This window comes from Ostrinia furnacalis, unplaced genomic scaffold (assembly GCF_004193835.3).
Source record: "Ostrinia furnacalis isolate ACB-3 unplaced genomic scaffold, ASM419383v2 OfSCF7044, whole genome shotgun sequence".
In the NCBI taxonomy this organism is placed as follows: domain Eukaryota; kingdom Metazoa; phylum Arthropoda; class Insecta; order Lepidoptera; family Crambidae; genus Ostrinia; species Ostrinia furnacalis.
The window spans coordinates 248,758-274,466 of record NW_021137283.1 but is presented as its reverse complement, the minus strand read 5'-3'; the positions used below and the strand labels follow the sequence as shown (position 1 = coordinate 274,466).

Sequence of the window (25,709 nt, the reverse complement as noted above, 5' to 3'; positions counted from 1 at the left end):
CGATTGGTAGCGGCTGCTCCAGCGCCTCTCTGCTACCTTTATGAGGCCTTAAAATAAATATTGCCTTATTCCAATATTTATTTCCGAAACGTCGTCGACCCAGGAAAACTTGGCGGCGCACTGTAGCGGACGAGGCGAAGAAGATCGGCAAGACCTGGAGCGAGATCAAGCGAGAAGCTCAAGACCGAACGAGATGGAGGACTGTTGTGGACGCCCTCTGCCCCATCTAGGAGACATAGGACCATAAGTCAAGTAAGTCAATATTTATTTTAAGGTCTATTATAAGCATTTCATAAAAGCTATTAATAACTCATCAATTTATCTATAAAAGCAAGAAAGATCAATTCAAAGTTTGGATTTGTAATTGGATTATTAAGCTACTCGTCTGTGATATTTGATTCGTCTCGAATTTCTAAGTTTTCGTCGATTTTCTGAAGAGATTAGAAATAAAATGCTTGTGTAATAGTTTGTATAAATTGATTTTGTTTACGAGTTATTAGTTCAAGAATTTAGTGCTGAAAATGTTCGGATTGTTACTTAAAATGCTTTCAGTTTTTCAGATTGGCATTGCTTGAGAAATATTGTTGTAAATAATTTTGCTTGATTCTTAAGCACCTATAAAAAGATCTTATTTAAGACTAGCTTTCCGCCCGCGGCTTCGCCCGCGTGGAATTTTGTCTGTCACAGAAAAACTTTATCGCGCGCGTCCCTGTTTCAAAAACCGGGATAAAAACTATCCTATGTTCTTTCCCGGGACTGAAACTATCTCTATGCCAAATTTCATCAAAATCGGTTGCGAGGTTTAAGCGGGAAAGCGTAACAGACAGACAGACAGACAGAGTTACTTTCGCATTTATAATATTAGTTGGGATGTAGATTAGTTTAACTATGATGTCTTTTTCAAATAGTAACGGAGGTGCCATAATTATTTTTTCTTTTCTTTTTTTTCAAACTTTTCTTCTTCATTATCATCATCGTCAGGTCATTCAATCTCCACTGTAGGAGCACGACCCTCTAGTTCAGGGTTTCCCAATTTTTTTTTTGCCAAGGAACCCTAATTGATTATACTTTTCCTAGCGGAACCCCCGTACTACTCCGCCCGTACGCCCTGCCCCTCCCTTGTGCGTAAACAAGTCGGTGCGAGCGAACAACGTCGGTCACGAAACGTGGGATAATATTTTTTACGGAACCCTTGCGGCCTTTCCACGGAACCCCAGGGTTCCGCGGACCACCTTTCGGGAACCGCTGCTCTAGTTTACCAAAGCAAATAGAGGATATTCCCTTCACTCCCCATGCTGGCTAGACGGGAGTCAAAGTTTCCTTAGTTTAGAACTTTTTAATGTAACTCATAATCATTACATTTAAATAGTAAGAAGAAAATATTCACATAACTTTTTATTAAGTACTTAATTGAGGGCAAATACAGTAAAAATATTATTTCACAAAATAAACTCAGCAAGCCAAGTATCGCTCGTAAAGTATTCCGTAAATTTTGGCATTGAAAATACGGCCCATTATCTTTCCATTCAGCAAAATATGGCAACGAAAAAGCATAAGTATTGAGATAATTATCCATATTTCACGGTAATTACAAAATTACACAGGTTTTGTAACGACTGTAATAAAACAATGTAACAGTAACGACGAATTCGAATTTAAATTGTTTGCTCTCGAGTTGTTATGGACGTTATTAATTTACGATGTTTAATAGGTGCTTTATGTTCAGTAAAATATTGATCGTTTTTTGTTTACAAAGATGCTACAAACCGCAGAAGTCAAGTAGGGGGTGCCTACTGCGATGACGTCAGAGCGTCAAAACGTCTTCTAAACGTTTGCGTCAATGTCAAGGATGGGAGCGATAGGTAGAAAAGCGAAATCCTTACAACTGTGAGTTGTAGATTCTCATTTTGACAACAGGGTTGTTATAACTGAAGTGTGTAGGTATCCTATGCCCAGGTCTTTTTGTTGTCAAAATTACTTTCTGGATTCAAAAGTGCTGGGTTTGATTCCCAGATGGAACAGGCAAAATAAAATGATAAATACTCGTATGTCTGACAACTTTGGCGGCTCATACAACTAACACGTCATTTTAAATACGTACAAAGACAATACTAAATTTTATGTATACTATCAGAATTTCAAGATCTCATTCTCAGTTTTACACAAACTATTTATAATAAGTCTTATCCTTCCACAAATAAAGAGTGAAATCCCTTATCAAACTTACCCCCACGCGAATTCAGAATAACATAAATGTAGATCTACTTTGTATATGCCTATAAGACTGTCTGGCTAAAAATATATTCTATTAATCATTCACTTGCGTAGGCATACAGAAATAAGTAAAGGCACATTTTGTTCTGGAATTTTTCGATAAATACAGGATGTTGATTTCAATTCTCCATATTTAAGGAGTTGATTAAGTAGCTTATTCTGATCACAAATCAGTAAAAAAATGGACTTCGAAAAAGTTTACAACGAACTTCACCTTTAGTTAGTCAAAGAAAAATACCTATTTACACTACCTACTTACGTGGACTCCTTCAGTAGGCTATCTGACATGATAAGCGAGCGATCCGCGTAGCTCGATGGGCGCCGCAGTGTAAACGTATTGCATATTGCAAGCTGCAGTACAGTTGATTTTGCACGGAAAATATTCGCTAAAAATTCCACTTTCGTTTGTAATTTATTTTTTGTTAGATAATGCGTTTATATAAGTCTTAGTAGATCCCCTAAATAATGGCGAGGATTGAAATCAACAGCCTGTATAATATGTCGTCTGCGAAAATAAATTCCACGGGGATTCAATGAAATACATTTAATTGTTAGCGTTTCAATGGAATTTTTGTCCAAGTCAATGGTCCAAGTAAGATTTACTTGATTCTAAAGAAATGATAATTTCAAAACAAATTCTATTTTGGAAATCTCAGTATTCGTATGAATTCGTAAATGGTAAATAATGAAATAAAAAATAATTTTATGTGCTACGCGAATAAAATATTAAGTAGCTAGTTGTAATACTGTAAGTTTAATAAAATATAAGCTAGTTGTCTAATGTATTTTATTTACAATAAACAGATTTTTTTTTTAATTAAGGCAAACTTAACTCTAAACAAAATAAAAATATAAACTTATGTATATTACTCAAAAATAAAAGTGTGTCCGTGAGGCAAAGAGGCGAGAATGCTGGCTGCATTTCCTCGCTGAATGGCAATACTAAGCCTTTGTGCAAGGAAAGAGCCAGCATTTAGATTTTCCGAAATTTTAATTAATTTAGGGGAAATGGTCCGAAACAGTAATAGGCTAGTTGCCTAAAAAAATTTTTTTAGTCCGTAATGTTTAATATCAAAAAATATTGGACACGTATATTTTTATTTGTCAATCTAACAAATAATTACATAGTTATGGTGCGTTGAAGTTGCGCACGACGTCACAACGTGCGGCATTTTTAAGCAAGCGTTGACGTCACGGGCCTCTTCTTATGAACTTTGGGGCGCTTTNTATCTACGCGCTCCTTTTTAATAATGGTGAAAGAGTACTAGAGTACTTATAGAACTGCCTCTCTACGTCAAGGCCTCATCTTGAGCCAATTATTTTGGTGGTTTCTTTAGTTCAAAATTAGAATCCATTTTTTCATTTGTTGTTTTGATACCAAAATAATCTATTTTCTTTTTATTATTTATAGAGACGTAACTAAGTCCCTTCTCAGACATGTCAAGCAAATAATTGCTAAAACCACCCCTCATTCCCCACTTACTTGTCTGAGCCACGACCTACAGCTTGACCGCCAATAAAACCTAACAAGTGAAGGTTAAAACGTCTAGGGGGAAAGTCAAACTGTCATTGGACCCGAACCGAAAAATAATCTGAAGAAATTGGAACTTGGAACCTACTGATCAATGCCAAGCTGATGAAGATGAAAAAGTACTTAGCACAAGCAGTATTTGTGGAGATGTTTCTTACTTTTTCACTCAAAATCTACTGGACGGATTTTGATGAAACTTGTCAGTGTTATTGATTATACATCAACATAACATAATATAAGCTATATTTATAACGATAGGTATTGAGTTAATTGGATCATGTACGAATAAGTCGGTCTTAGTGTGACAAATAGAATTTTACTCGAATGAAACCGCGGGCAAATGTGAAAATTGTGAGGATGTTAATTTATTTATTATGTAAAAAGATCTTAATAGCTGACATAATACAGTTTGATTATCTTGCACCCAAAAAGCACAGAACGCATTTTCATGAAATTTTTCAGTATCACTGTTTATGGATCAGAACAACAGACAGGCTAGGTACAAATTTGAAGCAGACGAAGTGGAGGGATAAAGCTAGTCTTCCATAACTCAAAGATAAATCGGAGGCCGTAGCCGCAAGCTGCACAGGCCAACCTAAACTGGGCAACTCCAAGTCCGTATCAGCAAAAATTCCCCGCCTACAAAAATTGCGGTAGGATTTCCCCCATCTGTTTCTTTATTTCGTTACTTTTTCCTATATCCGTTTATTGGTACGTAGGCTTAAGGAGTAATTTATGTGTTGCCAACTCGAATGAACGCTTGTTCCACTCATTCTGGGTAGTAATTGATATTTTTAGAGGTTCTTTAAGTGATTTGTTGGTTGCAGCTGGGGTATTGCGCAGGTTTACTATTTAGAATTGGAATAAGGTTTTGATGAAATTAGCTATTATTTCGTTTCAGTCAAATGCCTTCCAGTGCTAGACAAAGCCCACCCCTAAGGATCGGTCGTACTGTTATNAATATCTTAAATTTTTTGTTATTATCCTTATTATCTCTCTTTTGATTTAAATTATTGTAACATAATGCCACATCCACACGTATATACATCGCGGGCCTCTCTGCTTTCTGCAAAGAGATGGCTCAAAGGAACCTGGGCCTAAATAGCCCAGCGCTAGCACTAATGTTACTGAGCTGTTCCTAAAACTACCTTTTGTTTAACCATGGCTAATGCATATATGAATTGATAAACGTATCTCTTATTCAATATACTTTGGGGATTGGTTTCCTATTTTTAGTATCCCTATTTCGCCCACTTCAATATTTATTTTTACGGATGGTAATACATCCCTTTTCTAGGTACTATTTATATCCACTAGGTACTCTAAACGGAAAAACCGAATTCGAATCCCGCCGACGCTCGACTATTGTGGTGAGCCCACTCGTAACACAAGCATATTTAGCTTATCACCAGGGGTTAACGGGGTTATTGGTAATTTGTATAATTACATATTGCTTCCTTTAAAAAAAAAACATAAAAAACGAAGGCAGACCCTAATAAGGGTAGATTTCACTAATCACATCCTTAGTATTATGAAGTTTATAGGCAAATACTTAGAAAAACTTAAACCCAACTTACCCCTAGGTCCCGAGCTGACTTGGCACTGATAGAGCGCGTCGTCATCCAGAGTCACTTCTTTGATATCCAGCGAGTAATCCCCTGGAATAATATTATGAATTAGTATGTGTTTATTCGTTCGTTCGTTTCAGCCAAATGACGTCCACTGCTGGACAAAGGCCTCCCCCAAGGTTTTCCACAATGAACGGTCCTGCGCTGCCCGCATCCAGGCTCTTCCCGCGACCTTTACCAGATCGTCGGTCCACCTAGTAGGAGGCCTGCCCACGCTACGTTTTCCAGCCCGTGGTCGCCACTCGAGAACTTTCCTGCCCCAACGGCCATCGTGACATCGTAACCATCCTCTTTAAGGCTTTGGTGAGTATCAAGATGTTATTTTTGGCTTAAAACATCATCATAGACATTTTTGAATAAATAGTTTTCATAGACTAAGAAGTTCAGGGCTTGGACTACCAAGATAGATATTATGTTCTCATAGAAAGGGTTTCTGGAAATAAGTAATTATCAACAATTGGTTAACAGTACAACAGAAGAAGTGAGTTTCGAGATTCTGTCACCATACCCTGAAGAATTTTGAGGTAAATGAGTTTAAACTTCGTTTCATAATACCCACTTTCGTCATTCTGTATCTTATAACCTTTCTGTGGTGTTGACAAAATTATTGCCATTGTATTTTAAACTCTAAGAATAGATGCATGAATAAAATATTTTGCCTAACTTCTATCATACCTTCCTCATCACTCCCGATCATCGTATACCGCTCGTATCCGTTCAGGTGCCGATGCGTGCCCAGTCCGAAGTCGTCTTTAGTCCACTGCAACTGGCCAGCTTTGTTTTCCACCCTGCACGGGAGAGTCACCCTGGATCCTACCACCGCACTCTGCAATAAAGAACACATTCCTTTAACACAACAAATACATTGAAGTCAATTTGGGAGTCTTGAGACTTTATATTTCGTTGCGGGTTGGCAGAGTAACTTTGCCATCTATTATTAATTTCAGTTGATGTTTGTATGTATGGATGTCTGGATGTTAACATGTTTGTTACTCTTTCACGCAAAAACTACTGAACGGATTTTGATGAAACTTTATAGTAGCTAGGTATTATTGTTTATGGCCCATAATAACCTATAGGCTATAAAATGTGACGATCTGTGACAAACTAAATTTCACGCGGGTGAAGCCGCGGACAAAAGTTAGTCTTAAACTAAATTAAATTAAATCGAAATAAAATTCTACTCATTTATTACAGAAAAACTAGAAAAACTACTAAAACATCAGAAATGTGTATTCGAGTGAATTTCGCTGTGTTTCGCAATTGAGTATTCACTTTAAAGACCAAGTTTGTGATCTAGTAATTATGTAAACAAAAAAACTATCGTTTACTCAACTATGCCAGAAGAAGGGCTATGTTTTTGATAAACAATTATTCGTTTTGCATATTAAAGCAAGATACGAGTGAAATCTATACTTATAATAAATCTGTAGAGAGGTCAATTTTGTACATGAAATATATTTTCAAAATAACTATCAGGGGGTGATTAGTGATCGATACTGATGCCAAAAATGCAACCAGTAAAATTTTTGTCTGTCTGTCTGTCTGTCCGTCTGTATGTTCCTTATAGAAACAAAAACTACTCGACGGATTTTATCGAAACTTGGTACAGTTATTCTTCATACTCCTGGGCAAGTTATAGTATACTTAGGAATTCCCATGGGAACAGGAATTAGCGGGAAAATCCTTTTGTATGAAAAATCTAAGCCGCTTAAGTTAGACGAAATTTGGCATGTAGGTACCTAAGTAAACTTAAAGCTTAGTTACAATAAGTAATTCCAGAAATTCCCACAGGAAAGGGAAGTACCGGGAAAATCCTTTTGAATGAAAAATCTAAACCGCTCAAGTTAGACGCTTGATATTTGGTATGTAGGTACCTTAGTAAACTTAAAGCTTAGTTACAACAAAGAATTCCCGAAATTCCTACGGTAAAGGGAATTAGCGGAAAAATCCTTTTGTATGAAAAATCTAAACCGCTTAAGTTAGACGTTTGAAATTTGGCATGCAGATACCTTAGTAAACTTAAAGCTTAGTTACGACAGGATATTGCGAAATTCCCACGGGAACGGGAGTTAGCGGGAAAAAACATTTGTATGAAAAAATAAATAATATAAAACGCGTAAGATTTATTTATTTATTTATTTATTTATTATTCAAACATCTTACAAGCTAACAGAATATATTCCAAAGCGCTTATAAGATTAATTGTACATAGGTTATCATGCATGTCAATATAATAATAATTAATTCAATGTCAATATAATAATAATAAAGTCAATTAAATAAAAACAATAGATTTAAATCAAATTACCGAATGTCAATAGAACAATAAATTTAAAATTACAAATAAATTATAAAAATAATGTCATAATAAAGTAGTTAATTAATAATCAATCAAATAAAGTCAAAATAGAAACAATAAAATAATGTCAAATTGTCAATACGTATAAAAGTCATTTAATTTAATCCAAAATTGATTTAAGAGATGTCCTAAACTATCTGCAAATAGATCGATTTCATAGTGCCGAGCAAGAATGTCCCCGATAATTCGCAGAGCGCGGGTAGTGGGCGCATGACGCGCGCGCTCGGTGCGCACGAACTCTAAAGGAACGGTCGGTTAAGTACGATTTTATGATTTTAATTAATGAAGAAGGGACGTCAATTTTAAACAGTTTATGAATAAGAGCTTCATGCCAGACCGTGTCAAAAGCTTTCTCAATATCGAGGAGAAACATGCCAGTCGACTGTTGCAAATTAAGGCTATGAGACACCGATTCAGCCACTCTAGCTAGCTGCTGGGTAGTTGAGTGGGATTCACGAAACCCAAACTGTTCATCAATCAGAATATGCTCAGTGGCCAGTCGAAGGCGGTAATACAAGATTTTCTCGAAAAGTTTGCCCAGACAAGGGAGCAAGCTGATGAAATACATTAACTCTTAGCGTTTCAATGGAATTTTTGTCCAAGTCAATGGTCCAAGTAAGATTTACTTGATTCGAACGAAATGATAATTTCTAAACAAATTCTATTTTGGAAAACTCCCTATTTGTATGAAGTCGTAAATGGTAAATAAAAATAATAATTTTATGTGCTACGCGAATAAAATATTAAGTAGCTAGTTGTAATACTGTAAGTTTAATAAAATATAAGCTAGTTGTCTTCAATTGCTGGAATCCAAATAAGTAATTCCAGGGCAATGATTACTTAGCAGTAAGCCTGTAATGCCTTCATTTCAGTACGAATGTGGACAGGATCTAAATAAAGGGAATTGACAAAAATAAGACCCTTTGCTTGAAGTTTGAAGTACATAGTAAAATTCCCTAAACAACCTATATCTGTATATTTCGTCATCATCATCATCATCCTATTCGATGTCGACTGTAAAAAAGTGACATTAAATGTATGCCGGATTGTACAACGCCCCTAGCGGAAACTTTCAAGAACTAAAATTATTTATTTGACGCGCTCACTAGTGACGACTATTGATGTAAACTCACACTAAGCCCTCAGTACTTGGAGTAACGATTAACTCTTCTTATTGTATAGTAATCGTAGAACTGTAATTTTATTTTGTGACAGCATACAATCCGTTGGAAAGTCCGGTCGGCCGTGCAGATAGAATTTCGTTCAATGACCCCAACTGTTCGACGGGCGGCCGCAGTGAGTGTGCGAGCGCGACAGCAATATAATTACGCGCGAGCGATAAGGATGGGTAGCTTGGGGTCATTGTACGAAATTCTATCTGCTCGGCGACCGGACTTTAGAATATCTTATTTTTTTTGTTATTATCCTTATTATCTCTCTCTTGATTTAAATTATTGTAACATAATGCCACATCCACACGTATATACATCGCGGGCCTCTGCTTTCTGCAAAGAGGTGGCTCAAAAGAGCCTGGGCCTAAATAGCCCAGCGCTAGCACTAATGTTACTGAGCTGTTCCTAAAACTACCTTTTGTTTAACCAAGGCTAATGCATATATGAATTGATAAACGTATTTCTTATTCAATATACTTTGGGGATTGGTATTGGTTTCCTATTTTTAGTTTCCCTATTTCGCCCACTTCAATATTTATTTTTACGGATGGTAATACATCCCTTTTCTAGGTACTATTTATATCCACTAGGCGCTACTCAGTAATCTAAACGGAAAAACTGAATTCGAATCCCGCCTCCGCTCGACTATTGTGGTGAGCCCACTCGTAACACAAACATATTTTAGCTTACCACTAAGGGGTTAACGGGGTTATTGGTAATTTGTATAATTACATACTGCTTCCTTAAAAAAAAAAACAAAAAAAAAACGAAAACGCAGACCCTGTTAAGTGTAGATTTCACTAATCACATCCTTAGCATACTATTATGAAGTTTATAGGCAAATATTTAGAAAAACTTAAACCCAACTTACCCCTAGGTCCCGAGCTGACTTGGCACTGATAGACCGCGTCGTCATCCAGAGTCACTTCTTTGATGTCCAGCGAGTAGTCACCTGGAATAATATTGTAAGTTATTATGCGGTTAATGCAAGTAAAACCGTTTGAGTTAAAATCATACCGTGAAATAACCAGCTCTATAGGGCTTTAGCGAGTGTCATGATATTATTTTTGGCTTATAACATGCTTGTACATCTCTATAAATAATATAAGTAGGTAGTACACAAGTAAGTATTCGAAACTTCTCTGGCAAAAGCTGGATGCGACAAAAGACAAGGAGGCGTACTAAGGGAGGTTTAAGTCCAGCTGTGGACTTCTATTACTTATAATAACAGTACCATAAATAAAAAAATTATGTTAATTTTGCTTTGCTTGAGTCTGAGATTCATTTCAATACCCAGACAAGTAGTTTTGTATTTTTATGCCATTTATATGGTGGTGACTTAATTGTGATCGTATTTTGAATTTTATACCAAGGATAAATAAAGTAGGAAACAAGGTACTAGTCAATTTTGATTTCTACATAAAGAGGGTTTCTAAATCCTACCTTCCTCATCACTCCCTATCATCTTATACCGCTCGTATCCGTTCAGGTGCCGATGCGTGCCGAGTCCGAAGTCGTCTTTAGTCCACTGCAACTGGCCAGCTTTGTTCTCCACCCTGCAAGGGAGAGTCACCCTGGATCCTACCACCGCACTCTGCAATAAAAAACACATTCTTTTGACATTTGACACGAATTTTTCACTTTTTGAAACTGATGAAAATGGGAAGAGATAGAGCGCGCTAAAGTTCAAAAGAAGAGGCCCGTGACCGTGACGTCAAGACTTGCATAAAAGTGTAGCACTTTGTGACGTCACGCGCAACTTCAACGCATCGTAACTTCGTAATTACTTGTTTGATTTATAAATAAAAATATACATCTCCAATATTTTTTGATAATGTAATTGACGGACTAAAAGTTATTTTATAGGAAAGTAGCCTATTGATATTACTCACCTTAAACATTAAATATTATGTAGTAAAAATAAAAACTTTTGTTTATCCAACTATGCCAGAAGAAGAACTATGAGAAAACTCGTTGAGCATTTGATACACTCTTATTTTGCTTTAATATTTATGGAAATGAAATTGTTTCACTAAGTATTTTGCTTTAATATTTATGGAAATAAAATTGTTTAACTAAGTATTAGGAAACGAGTAATTTATATTGTCATCATTAACTATTCTAATGCCCGCTATCTTATAATGATTGCTTCAAGCAAAATTAATAATTAACTAGTTGTCAAACCAAAATAGACCTTATACAATGGCTACCTCCCTCAGGCCCTTTATTTAGATGTTTCCTGTTGGAATAGCTAAATTTCCTAGAAAAAGTGGGAAGATATAATTATACTCTTTGATAAAACCCACCCATTACAATTTAGTACAGGGTACTGTAAATCAAGAATGAAGCCTTTTAACTCTATTTTTCTATGTTTGTATTTCAAAAACATAACCTTCCTTTTGGCGCAGTTAGGTAAAAATACATGAATACTTATCTCCAGTTGAAATTAATACTAAAAGCTTTCTCTTAAATTTTTGTCGTCAGGACCTTTGTACTTTATTTCCCAGTGCAGAACAAATTATTGAAAATAAATTGATTTTTAAGTTAAAAAGAATTTTTTTTTTACATCGGTTATATAGGGTGATTTTGATCACATTGAGACCATAGAGCTTATTAAACAAAATCACCCTGTATATGTAACTAAACAGAAATTAAGATGGTACCAAATAACGATAACGATACAGATTCCTCCAGAAAAATAACGGTAATAGCGAAGACGTTATCCAACCGTGCCTCGGGCAAGGAATTTTTAATATCATCGTCGTCAATACAAGCCTTTTCTGTGTCAACTTTAGTTAGCGAAAGAATAATATTGGGTGTGTAAGGGCTAGCTCACACTCGATATGTACTGACTGATGTTATAATCGATTTTGCAAGTTTAATAAATACACTACGGGACTATTCCCACCTCTCGTTACCACCGCTGCAACTCCTGTGTAGCCAGGATCTACAGCTTGACAGCCAGTAAAAAAAGTATCTACGTCTACGTCTGACCAGCATGGGAACCAGTAAAAAAGATACCACTAGTCAATCCTCCCAGACCCGCTTGACCAGCATGGTAATTGTGGATAAAATCGTCCATTTGCTTCTGGTAAATTGGAGAGTTGTTCTCTTGCAGACTAAATGATGATGAAAACTAGAACTGTCACATCAACAATCTACCTACTGTCTCATCTACAACCATTATCCATTTGATTTCGTACTCCTTCTACGTAATTCAGCTAAGTTAGGGAATATGAATTTTCTGAGGGTGGATTTGACCAAATAAGAGTAAATTTCAATATTAATCTCAGGATAAACTTGTCATTTTGTTATTTTTCCCATACTGAAACTGTCAATGTGCCAGTTATACCAGGAGTTATTCTTGGATTAAAGTTTTGTCGAATTGGGCCAAGTAGTTGGCGCTAAAATATCTATTTTTTTATATTTAGAAAGAAAGAAAGCTTACCATGGCTTTGTTATATGAGATTAAGAACATTAAGTACACAATTATTTTTAAAATCATGTCTTTTCTTGCTTCGATGATTTTACATTCGACCCTGGAATCAGGAATACCAGAGAAATTACGGTCGGTGCTTCAGTTGTGTAAATCCAAAATCGGTTATTAACATGAGCAGCTGGAGGTAGTGACATATTATTATGGCACTGTTTGATGTATGTTTGACATTAAAGTCGCAGCATTCAGCTGCAGAGATGGCCTTGGATCTGTATGAATTTAAATTACAATTATTTTTGCTAAATTAATCTTTGTGCAGTTTTTAAATTAAGATTTTGTCATAAGTTAAAATTACGCTCTCTTTCAGATTGGGCATAGGGCAAGTTAATGATTTTCTGAAAAATAATATTAATGTTGTTATCCTTCAAAGAGCCGTTACTTTTATGGATTGATATCAGACGCTGTTGGTGGTTCATTCGAAAATACACAACACACTTTATTGTGAAGTGGTTACAAATCATAAAGTATGTCCAATAAGACACAAAGCTGCGTCAAGTTTTAGCGACAAAATCGCCTACTTTAATCGGAAAGTATGGAGTGTGTCTTGACCCTTATTCCAGGGGATTTTGGGAACATTTGATTTATGGAGACCTTAAATTAATATCTCCGGAATTCGTGCTCGGATTAAACGTTTTTATTCAGTAAATATTTTGAGGTAAATAACGACCCGACAGTATAAATTGGAAGTTTATTACATAGGTGTGCTTTCTGGGAATTGATGTTGAGGTACTTATATTATGTGTTCATGGTAGGTAGGTACATAAGTCACTAGTTATTTCGGCTAGTAAGTACTGAATTAAACCTATTATTGTCAACATAATGTTGAAAAGTAGCGCAAGAAACTCTGTCGCTAATGTACCTGCCTTTTCAAAGGTACACCAAAATTGGTGTAGTTAGTCAGCAAAATGCGTTACTTAAGCAATGGTTAACTTTTAGGAAAATCCTGTAATTAAATTTGGAAGTAATTATATGTAGTATAATGTTTAAAAATCTTTCTGAAACAGCTGCTGCAAGTCCAGACTCCATTTTTTTTGCCAGAGATGGACCACACAAAAGATTAATCAATGGTTAACCTTCAGTGTGAACATCTGCTGAAAATGACAGATTATTATCTTAAAACGAACGAATAAAAATGAAACTAAGGTCATTGGGAAGATAATTTCAGAAGCAGGTGTTGACACTGATTGTTAATTCATTTGGAAATTGAAGATTTATGTATGTTGTAATATTCTTAATGTGTTAACATCCACAAAGTGAACAGTAATCTGTTCACTTACAAACCTTACCTTACAAAGGTTGCAGAAAGGCGCTGGATACCATTAAAATAAATACTGAAAATCATTGGGGAAGGCCTATGTTCAGCAGTGGACATCATAATTATGGCTTAAACAATTAATTGTATTTGTTATATGTATGTGACTACGTAATGTGACATAACATTATGTAAACACTATCTATAGCCCCAATATACTGAACTGTCCTATCCGTGACATTGTTGCCAGCGGGACATTTTCCGATTTGCACAGAGAGTGCTTTCTGGAAAGCATATTTTTGATAGAAAACGCATTTAATTTAAATTATGCGCATTTAAACGCATTTTTTGATGATTTGACTTACCAAAATTCACACGGGCGAAGCCGAGTGCACTAATATGTTAAGCAAACGTCCTTCCTCCGTTTTTATCTTAACCTTCCAAAGCATCACTATGTTTTTCCATAAGAAAATTATTTTATGAACCAAGTAAGAACAAGTGCGCTGAAAACTTGAGCTAGACTTTTTATCTAAAGACAAACTACCGTTTTAGCTGGTCGGTCAACTTATTACATCTACTTTTCAGAATTTAATTTTATTTTTATGTTTGATGGAGCGGGAAAAGTTGCTTTAAATTCTAAATAGGTAACTAGCTTTTGCACGTGACTTTCAATTTGGCAAACAAAAGCTTTTCCCCTTTAACAAGCAGGATAAAAACTATTCAATGTTTTTTGCGAGTCTCAAACTATCTCTATACCAAATTTCATCAAAATCAGTTCAGCGTTTTAAGCGTGAAAGGAAAACTTTATGCGTGAAAATGTATGAAAATACACATAGAAAGAGTTACTTTTGCTCAAACCTCTAAAGTTTCCATTATAACAATCAAACTAAGAAGAGCTTTAATTAAGTACTTTTTATACAGTTGAATAAATTATCTATACGTTAGTGAAATTGTTTTCACCAGTCCATTAACGCAGTTTAAGCTCACACAAAGCGATGAGTTAAATTAATTCATTGTTCAAAATGGATTATTCTTTTTACGATAAAATGTCGAATAACTAAAAAAATTAAGCGAGAGTTTCATAGGATATTCGCACTCGTTTATATTTTAAAATAGATAAGTAAATTTGCATTTTAAGTAAACAATGAACGGTTTATTATTTAAAACTAGCTGACCCGGCGAACTTCGTACCGCCTTAGCGTAGAGATTTTCTTAATATTTTTTTCCGTAAGAACCATCCTTGGACTTCCACAAACATTTAAAAAAAAGAATTATCGAAATCGGTTCAGCCGTTCACACGTGATGCCGTGACAACGCGAAACGGGTTTCATTTTTATATATATAGATAAAATATTTTTTTTAGCATTTTCGCTCTTAGCCAGCTTTTAAAATGAAAAAACATATTAAAACAACTAGAACAGCCTGTATCAATGTTATTAATTTAGTGGTAAAACTCATAAATGTAGCGGGAAGGCGCTGGATGCAGGCCGCCACCAACCGGCCATTGTGGAAATCATTGGGGGAGGCCTACGTTCAGCAGTGGACGTCCTATGGCTNCTATGGTTGAAAATGATGATTTTGAGTAGAATAAGACCATCATACCAAAATGCGGAGAGCGCAGGATTAATTTATCATCATTATCATCATCGTTTCAGCCATTATTAGGTAGGTAACATAGGCCTCCCCCAAAGATTTCCAGATTGGCTGATTGGTAGCTGACTGCATCCAACGCCTTTCTGCTACCTTTATAATATCGTCTGTCCACCTTGGTAGAGGTCTTTTGGTAATAAAGAATATGTTTTTACTTATTTAACTCACCTGATCTTGAGGCTCGATAGCAAATCTCTGTTCTTTATGTCCATTCACGCTTGACACCACACAAAACAATACTAAACACTTCACTATAGCAACTCCATTTATCATCCTCAGCAAAAGGAACAATGAATTGCTACTCCTACTGGTAACTTTAGTTTTCATTGTCACAACTTTATCTAATCTCATCATTTTCGGTTCATCACTTATCACCTTAGGTTTATCATCGAGAGCAAGTTTATTGTTTTTATGTATAAAATCGTTGATTTCGTCATATTTTTCTTTATTCCCCATGGTTTTTTGCACTTATTCACATGGACAGCCATTTAAACACGTAGGTGAATCCGGTAGTAACACATCTGGAACAAAGAGAGAAATAAAAATTAACATAAATGTTATAGTAAGTATAGAATTTAACTACTACTTTCGCGCCCTATAGCTTTGTCCAAGTGGATCTCGAATTGTTATCAAAGCATTTTAATATTATGACTGTTAATTTCCTAAGTTTGAGACAAATGATAAAACCCACATTACCAATTTTTATCTCATATTTCACCATGTTTTATATTTGCGACAAAAAATGGCCAGTCTCCTGTTCCAAATATATCTTTACTCAAAAATTCATGAAAATTATTCCGTTGGCTTAAAACCATGAAAAATTAAACAAGCAATACATAATGAAGGGTAATTTTAATAATGTTAAAACACTTTTAAGTGAATAGCTACGTTGAAGTCAAACACTGAAGGTGAAGTCATTTAATAAATATTTCAAGCAAACCTAATGGCTGTTGAATAAAAAAGTAATAAAAACGAAGAGGATTTTGACAAATTACACGAAATAATATACATATTCCTATTTATTTATAGTAATTTCTTAAATTCTTGTGAATCAAAATGCTTCTCAAAACTTAGGTTCACATTCTAGACATAAATATTTCAGGGCGAAACCTCGCGCACATAAATACAGAGTGTCAAGAGCTCTACAAAAGTTAAAGTAAAGTAAAGCTAAGTTTAAAATAAGAAACCAACAAGTTTAAAAAATATTGCTCTAACTTTTTTTGCAACTATAAAATTAATCCCTACTTTTCTGAATGTAAAATTTACCTTACCGCAATTAAGGCTGAGTTGCACCACCTAACTTTGACCGTAACTATAACGATAACCGGTGCTTTTTGTATGGAGTTTGACAGATTTTTGACGTTTGCTAAAGTTAAAGTAAGATGGTGCAACCCAGCCTTAGTATGTTAGATCTAGTCGATATAAGTAGTTCATGCTCCGATAGAATGTAACTGCTTAGACAGTTGACTTCCTTAAAGTATTTTTAATATAGCATGTATTTTTATTAATCCACTTTATCTATAAGCTATGCCCGCGACATTGTACGCGTGAAAATAGGTTGAATAATATTTCCCGTTTTTGCAACATTTTTCTTTACTGTTCCACTCCTATATTAGCTGTAGGGTAAGAGTCGATAAATAGGCTATCAAGCACAACAAAATATTTTCAAATCGAACCAGTAGTTCCTGAGATTAGCGCGTTCAACCAAACAATCTCTTCGGCTTTATAATTTTAGTATAGAGGTAGATATGAAATCTAGTTTTCTCAAAAATGATACTCGTACACCCTATATTTCAGAAGCGTTGGTATCATAAATATGTCTTTAGCAGTCGCAGTTATAGTGCGGATATATAAATAAAGCGAGGTCTCAAGAACCTCGTGGAGAGAGCAAGTGAGAAAACCCGTCCTCTAACGGGTATAGAGATATTACTTGATGCTACTTTCAATATAAACTCAGTATCGTGATTACAATTATAATTTCTAGTTCATTACGGGACTGTTCCCACCTCTCGTTCCCACCGCTGCAACTCCTGTGTAGCCAGGATCTAAAGCTTGACCGCCAATAAAAACCCAACCAGTGAAGGTCAAGTTAAACTGTCATTTGACCCGTAACGAACTTAATCTGAAGAACATAGGAAGTTCGAAGTTAAGGTTCGACTCTCCATTGCAAAGCGGATGACAGGTGACAAACCTTTGTTTGAGAGAATAATTCTAAATCAACGTTCAATAATGCTTTAAGGGTCGACGTCCACTGCTGGACAAAGGCCTCCCCCAAGGATTTCCACACCAGTCCTGCGCAACCTGCAGTTCTTTAATACTTAATTAATACGAAATCATACTTAAAACTCAACTGAAACTTAAGCATAGAGTCAAGTTATTGGTCTCAATATTGAAATTCAATCCACATATTGAGCGGCCTCAAATTTCGATTCAGGCCAAAGTATAGATAAAATTTAAGCCTTTGATTGGTTTCAGAATGAGTCTGTAACGGTCTCAATTCGATTCAAACTGAAGCATAGATAAAACTGAACCTTCGATTGGCTGAATTACATTAGATAGTCCAGTGGGTCTAGACAAAGTGCTCATNACAGCCATATGTTAACCACGTATCTGTGTTTGTTGAATCCGCTAGTAACACATCTGAAACAAAGAGAGAAATAAAAATTAACATAAAACAACTAGTTTCGCCCTATGGCTTCGTCCAAGTGTTTTATATTATGATTGTTAATTTCCTGAGTTTGAGACAAACGATAAAAAACCCTCATACCAATTTTTATCTCCTATTTCACCATGTTTTATTTTTGCGACAAAAAATGGCCAGTCTCCTTTTCCAAATATACTCGTATCTTTACTCAAAAATTCATGAAAATTATTCCGTCGGCTTAAAACCGTGAAAAATTAACCGACACACTTTAGTTTAGATTAAACAAGCAAAACATAATGTAGGGTAATTTTAATAATGTTAAAACACTTTTAAGTGAATAGCTTCGTTGAAGTCAAACACTGAAGGTGAAGTAATTTGATAATAATTTCAAGCAAACTTAATGGCTGTTGAATAAAAAAGAAATAAAAACGAAGAGGTTTTTGACAAATTACACGAAACAATATACATATTCCTATTTATTTATAATAATTTCTAAAATTCTTGTGAATCAAAATGCTTCTCAAAGAAGTCAAACTTAGGTTCACATTCTAGACATAAATATTTCAGGGTGAAACCTCGCGCACATAAATACAGGGTGTCAAGAGCTGTACAAAAGTTAAAGTTAAGTCAAGCTAAGTTTAAAATAAGAAACCAACAAGTTTAAAAAATATAGCTCTAACTTTTTCGCTACTATAAAATTAATCCCTTCTACTTTTCCGACGGTAAATTTACCCTACCGCAATTGAGTATGTGAGATCTAGTCGACATAGTTCATGCTCCGATAGAATGTAACTGCTTAGACAGTTGACTTCCTTGTATTTTTAATATAGTACGGATTTTTATTAATCCACTTTATCTAAATAGCTATGCCCGCGACATCGTACGCGTGAAAATAGTTTGAATAATATTTCCCGTTTTTGCAACATTTTTCTTTACTGCTCCACTCCTATTAGCTGTAGGGTAAGGGTCGATAAATAGGCTATCAAGCACAACAAAAAAAATTCAAATTGAACCAGTAGTTCCTGAGATTAGCGCGTTCAACCACACAATATAATTTTAGTAAAGGTAGATATGAAATCTAGTTTTCTCAAAAATTATACTAGTACACCCTATATTTCAGAAGCGTTGGTATCATAAATATGTCTTTAGCAGTCTCAGTTATGGTGCGGATATATAAATAAAGTGAGGTCTCAAGAACCTCGTGGAGAGAGGAAGTGAGAAAACCCGTCCTCTAACGGGTATAGAGAGAGATATTACTTGATGCTGCTTTCAATATAACTCAGTATCGTGATCACAATTATAATTTCTAGTTCATTACGGGACTGTTCCCACCTCTCGTTCCCACCGCTGCAACTCCTGTGTAGCCAGGATCTACGGCTTGACCGCCAATAAAAGCCACCAGTGAAGGTCAAGTTTGTCCCGGGGGAAAGTTAAACTGTCTTTGGACCCGCAACGAACTTAATCTAAAGAACATAGGAAGTTCGAAGTTAACCCTCCGTGTACGAGGTGACTAAAAGTTACGCCCCGTACCAGGTGGGGTATGACACACCCCAAAATACAAAGTGATAAAATTTTCATTCAACATTTTTTAGGTGGAATTTAATATTTAATATTGATTATTTACGTATGCTAATTAGGTTTAAGAAATGCTCTGAGCTGAAAATATGTATTATAACATTTTTATCATAAAAAAACAAAAAGACACAATTTCCGTTGTTCTTGTAATTTAGGAATCAGTTTCCTATGTATAATTTTTAATTAGTGCCTTTAATTATGACAACCGTTTTTATTTAACAAAGTACAAGTATTTACTTATAATTTAAAAGTAAATTAAAAACTGGAAGGGTATAAATTTGTTTTGATCATCGGTTTTCAATTTACCACAATTCTGATGAAAGAAAATGAGTATGCTCAATGCATAAAATGGGAGCGTAACAATTTTATTTATTTATAAAATATGTTATTCCATTTCAGTAGCCCATAAGTTGTAACAGCAAGTATAAATTGTAGCCCATAAGTGTATGTTCACATACGTCTTCGGATCTCAGTACTAAACTTCCAGATTTGCACTAAAAGTCATCTCATTTGACTAAAAGTGCTTGAAAATTTCAGATACCGTAAAAATCACGAAAAATAATATTTGTATTGAATTTTATTCAATTGACAAAGCTAAAAATATATAAGTGACACCAAAACTGTTAGATTTTTTTTTTTACTTTTTAACAACGTCCCGTACCAGGTGGGGTGTGTGACACCCACACGCACTTTAAAGGCATGTAACTCAGTTGGTAGTCACCGCTGGACTGATTTTGCAACGCTGATCGAAGCAGCAGTGTCATAATTCCAGCTACTGAGAATTTCAAATTCAGCACTTGAAAATTGTTAAAATTGTGGCTGTTTTTAAAGGACTGGGATGTGTCACACCCCACCTCGTACAGCGAGGGTTAAGGTTTGACTTCCCTCCATTGCAAAGCGGATGACAGGTGACAAACCTTTGTTTGAGGGAATAAATTCTAAATCAACGTTCAATAATGCTTTAAGGGTCGACGTCCACTGCTGGACAAAGGCCTCCCCCAAGGATTTCCACACCGGTCCAGCGCTGCCTGCAGTTCTTTAATACTTAATTAATACGAAATAGTTAATACCTAAAACTAGACTGAAACTTAGCATAGAGTCAAGTTATTGGTCTTAATATTGAAATTCAATCCACATATTGAGCGCCCTCAAAATTCAATTCAGACCAAAGTATAGATACAATTTAAGCCTTTGATTGGTTTCAGAATGAGTCTGTAACGGTCTCAATTCGATTCAAACTGAAGCATAGATAAAACTAAACCATCGATTGGTTGAATTTCATTAGATAGTCCAGTGGGTCTAGACAAAGTGCTCATTATAATCGCAAACCAGTCGAAAAATGGTCGAAAGACCTTTTTTTGATGATGATGGATTCGATTTTTGATTCGATCAAAAAGTGCAACTTGTCTTGGGGGTCTGAAATTCAAGATAATTTTGAAATGTGAAAGTTAGGAAGGTTTTAAAGTACTTAATTTTACGTTAGTGTACGTACCTCTTAATTGAACAAGCTACTGCATAAATACGTAGCAGAAATCCTTTGGTATTTTAATCGATGCCACGAAAAATATATCTTATCGCTATGTCATCGAAATCGGATTGCCAACAGCGTCGATACAATCGCAATTTATTGCTAATCTCTATGCTAAAAGTAGGATGTGGCTACAACCCTAATCACTGATAATCTACTAGGCTAAGTATAAGGCACAAAAATATCGTAATCTAGATCTTAGGTCATGAAAATAAAGTTGATAATCGAGGAATGTGTTCCATTTTGCTGTACCGTTAACGTTTTCATACTCGATGCTGTTAGATAACAAGTTATCCACCGTTATATTGTAATTAGAGGAAGAAAAAATATCTCAAGTGATGAAGTGAGCGGAGATCAACCGAGCCAATATCCTGTATGCAATCTTAAAAGTTATTATTTTTGCAATCCTCTATACTTTATCTAGATTCTAAATGATAAATTAAATTCTATTAGGTACTACCATAATATATACATAGCAGAGTAGAATAGGAAAACTCCCACTCTTCCCGTGGATGTCGTAAAGGCAACTATCTAAATATACAGGGTGGAATTTTGTAATGCCACCTGGAGGGAAACTTAATAAGTACTTGTCTTACAATTTAATTGTCTACACAATTTAACTGTAAGAAAATATTCCTTTATTTTTGAAAAGAAAGAGAACTGCATTCTAAGTTTTTCGAAAATTCACTACCATACCATACAATTTTCTGTAGTCATGATTAAAATAATTTAAGATTTCATGGTTTTCCTATCTTTTGATTTATCAAGTTTGTTAAAGATATTTCATCCATAAACTTAACCTTAACAATCGCAAATAAAAATACAGGGTGTAATTTTTAACAGATTTTAGTTGGTTCAATTCCCGGGTGTGGCAAGCAAATTTTTGTAAAACTTTGAATGCAGTTCTCTTTCTTTTCAAAAATAAAGGAATGTTTTCTTACAGTTAAATTGTCTACAGTATTAAGAGTAATTCCCTCCAGGTGGCATTTCAAAATTCCACCCTGTAGGTATATTTAGATAGTCGCCTTAAGACATCCACGGGAAGAGTTATCTGGTAGAAACTATACTTAATCGGATCAATTAAAATTTAACCGCTACGGTGACCTTTTTGCTATCACTATAGTTTATGGTATCACTTACATCAAGACAAAGCACTTTATCTCATACATTCCATTCAAGCATTCTTACACAAGTGTTAATACAACTTTTTGTCGCGTCTTTCCCTGTGGATTTCCTCCTTCCTATTAAGTAACAATGTTTCACAGGTTTAGAGTAGAATCCATTTTGCAGTTTTTTGTTGAATTTTCTCGTAGTACGAGTAGAAACTGAGAGACGGTTGTGAGATTTCCTAGTTTGAGAATCATCACAGTGTGACTGTCTTTTAGTTTCATAACAATAACTTTATGAATGATATAAACCCATTTTAAAACGGTTGTAAAAATATTATTGTTAACTGAAGAAAAAGTTTGATTCAAAGTGATGATTTTAACTACAGATTTTAACCGAAGGCGAAGAGAAGAAGGAGGGACTCAATTCCTCTATATTTTTGTGTATTTTTTTCTAGAAAATACTTGGATAGTTTGGATTTTTTGTTTGAAATGGCAAACCTGCCAGGTGGTCCTAATGAAAATACGCAGTCAGAATAAAGATTTTACAAACTTTAATCGTCGCATTTTCAAGATTTCGATAAAAAATCTATTTATTTTCTGAAAGATCACATTGGCATTTTATTACACAGAAGTAAGAATAGAACATTCTCATTCTCAATTCGGGTTACAGTTCTTCACAATACAACAGCAATTAAACTCTGCTAATGCACAATGCCGGAGCCATCTCATCCCGGAACAAATTAGGGAACTCCCGAAACTTCTATGACGAAAGTAGTTTGACGGATGCGAAAAGCCAGTCAAAGTGTTTTCAAAATGTGCAGACGAGACACTCGAAAAGATAACGCGCGTAATATAGTGGCGCGAGTTTTGGCGGGACACACGGTCGTGGAGTTCGGACAGCTTTGGGTTAGTTTGTTTCAGGCAAATGGCGTCCACTGCTGGACAAAAGCGTCCCCCAGGATTCCATAATGACCGGTCCTGGACTGCCCGCATCTACATAGGTACGGTTACTTCAATTTTTCTACGGATCTCCTTATTTCTGATTCGATCACGAAGGGAAATCCGAGAATAGCACGCCATACTCAGAAGAAAAGATAACGCGCGTAATATAGTGGCGTTAGTTTTGGCGGGACACACGGTCGTGGAGTTCGGCCAGCATTGGATTAGTTCGCTTCAGGCAAATGACGACCACTGCTGGACAAAGGCCTCCCCCAAGGATTTCCATAACGATCGGTCCTGCGCTGCCTGCATCCAGGTGCTTCCCGCGACCTTCACCAGTACATCCATCCACCTAGGAGGCCTGCCTTCCAATGGTCGCCACTTGTGAACTTTTCTGCTGTGAGATTACAGGCAAAGTGATTCCTCGTTGTGGATAAAAAAACTGCAGGCTATGTCGGTTTTTTTTGGTTTTCTTGCGAATCTCCTCTTTCTGATTCGATCACGAAGAAAAAAAAATTGTAAAAACTTAAAAATCTGTTTTCTTTACAATATTAAAGTCACCCTGTTCGTATTCTACCCTACTCGTATCATAATTTTAGTAATTTAACGCAATTTTCTTAACAAATATTCCTACACTATTCACCTGGTGATCCAAAAATGTACTTTTCATATACGGATACAATTGTACTCGTACATTAACAAATATAATTCCTTTCTTTGAAACCAGCTAAGTAATTGAATGACAAGCAATTCATGAAACGGAATGACGAAGCAAAAACAAATTGACTATTGCTTTAATCAAGTTAATTTCATTTCAAATTAGTCCAAATGTAAACGAATATTTTGTAGAAGTGGTAACTAGCATTATAAACCGAGTTTAACTTCAGATATTGACACCAACCTCTTAGACGCGGTTTTCACTTTTAGTCTCTAGGGTGGTGCTCAAAACTCGCGGTCAATGCCAGTTATTGAGACTTAATGGAGAATTGTGCTTACACTTTCTGATCGGGTTGGAGAGGCCTGATTTTCGCATAATATGCCCCGTAGTCGCCTTTACGGCATCTACAGGAAGAGTGGGAGTGACCTCCTATTATTTTTTTACTGGAAATGAGGTACAGACTTAAAATTAGTAAGATTTTGAACTAAATTTTGACTTCAATTGTCAAAAACTTACTAATTGAATTACTATCTCAAACTAAACGTGCATCATTCTCAGCACCCGTGTGTCCCATTACAGTTTCGCGTAGCATAATTCGCTGCCTTTCTTGAATTCTTTGAATAGTTCCAGTTAATTTGCTCAGCTACTGGAAGGTACCAATTATTTCGCGCAAGCCATACGTGCGCAAAGGCAGACTTCCGCAAACTTACAAACTTTCCGAAGGTAGTTTAATGAAATATTTTCGTTCATTATCAACGTTAGGCTTTCGTTTTGTTTCTTTTGGCTGAAGTTAACGTGGTTTCTGCCTTTAATTGGTCTTTGTGTAGAGTTTGTTTTATGTATTTTATTTTCAGTGCATGTTCATGCACAAAATTGAGTTTTACACACTGATATTATAAAGAGAGGCAATATTTGATTGTTTGCTTGTTTGCTTGTTTTGAATACGCTTCAAAACTACCTACCAAACCGATTTGAAAAAATATTTCATCATTAAAATCTGAGTTAAGCGCTGGACCAGTTCTTGACACTTTAACAATCGGCACAATTTTCGTCAACTATCAACATTTTATGGCTCAATAAATATTGTATAGCAACCAATAAGTGATTGAATTTATTGATCAATTTATTTTTTCAAAGCTATTATCATAATCTAACTTTTAGTTAAGTACTTACCTACATCAATGTTTAAGTTTTCAGGGCTAAAGAAAAGTGTATTGTAACCTTGGAGTTATCTATACTTATAATAAATCTGTAGAGAGGTCAATTCTGTACATGAAGTATATTTTCAAAATAACTATCAGGAGGTNTTACTTATTCTGTGGTGTTACTTTGGTTTTTCCGCGGGTCTCCTCATTTCTGATTCGATCACGAAGGGAAATTCCGAGAATAGCACGCCATACTCAGAAGAAAAGATAACGGGCGTAACATAGTGGCGCTAGCTTTGGCGGGACACACGGTCGTGGAGTTCGGTCAGCTTTGGATTAGTTCGTTTCAGGCAAATGACGACCACTGCTGGACCAAGGATTTCCACAACGACCAGTCCTGCGCCGCCTGCATCCAGATCCTTCAAGACATGTAAAGTGCCCCATAAGGGCTACCTTTTTTACTGCATTTGACATTCATAAGTGTCACCAGTAGTCAAAATTGAATAAAATATTTTAGATTTTAATTTCTTTCTTCAGCAGATCATCGGTCCACCAAGTGGGAGGCTTGCCTTCCAATGGTCGCCACTTGTGAACTTTTCTGCTCATTGCCATTTATATTTGGAAACTTTTACTTTCTATCGATACTTAGGGGGAGGCCTTTGTCCAGCAGTGGACGTCATTTGGCTGAAACGAACGAACGAACGAACTTTCTATCGAGTGAGACGTAGGCCAAGAGCTTCCTCGTT

At 35.6% G+C, this 25,709-nt stretch overlaps 1 protein-coding gene across 1 annotated transcript in view; it reads right to left on the bottom strand.

The window, feature by feature from the left end:
- LOC114363251 (irregular chiasm C-roughest protein) overlaps positions 1–15,853 on the bottom strand; it is a gene marked incomplete at its 3' end in the record, with an annotated part of 50,369 nt that extends 34,516 nt beyond the window's left edge. The window contains exons 1-3 of the mRNA XM_028318926.1: positions 15,534–15,853; positions 10,411–10,561; positions 9,839–9,919 (exon numbers count right to left, since the gene is read on the bottom strand). Coding sequence (XP_028174727.1) covers positions 9,839–9,919; positions 10,411–10,561; positions 15,534–15,821 — 520 coding nt within the window. The remainder of the gene's footprint in view (positions 1–9,838; positions 9,920–10,410; positions 10,562–15,533) is intronic.
- Between the last annotated feature and the right edge of the window lie 9,856 nt (positions 15,854–25,709).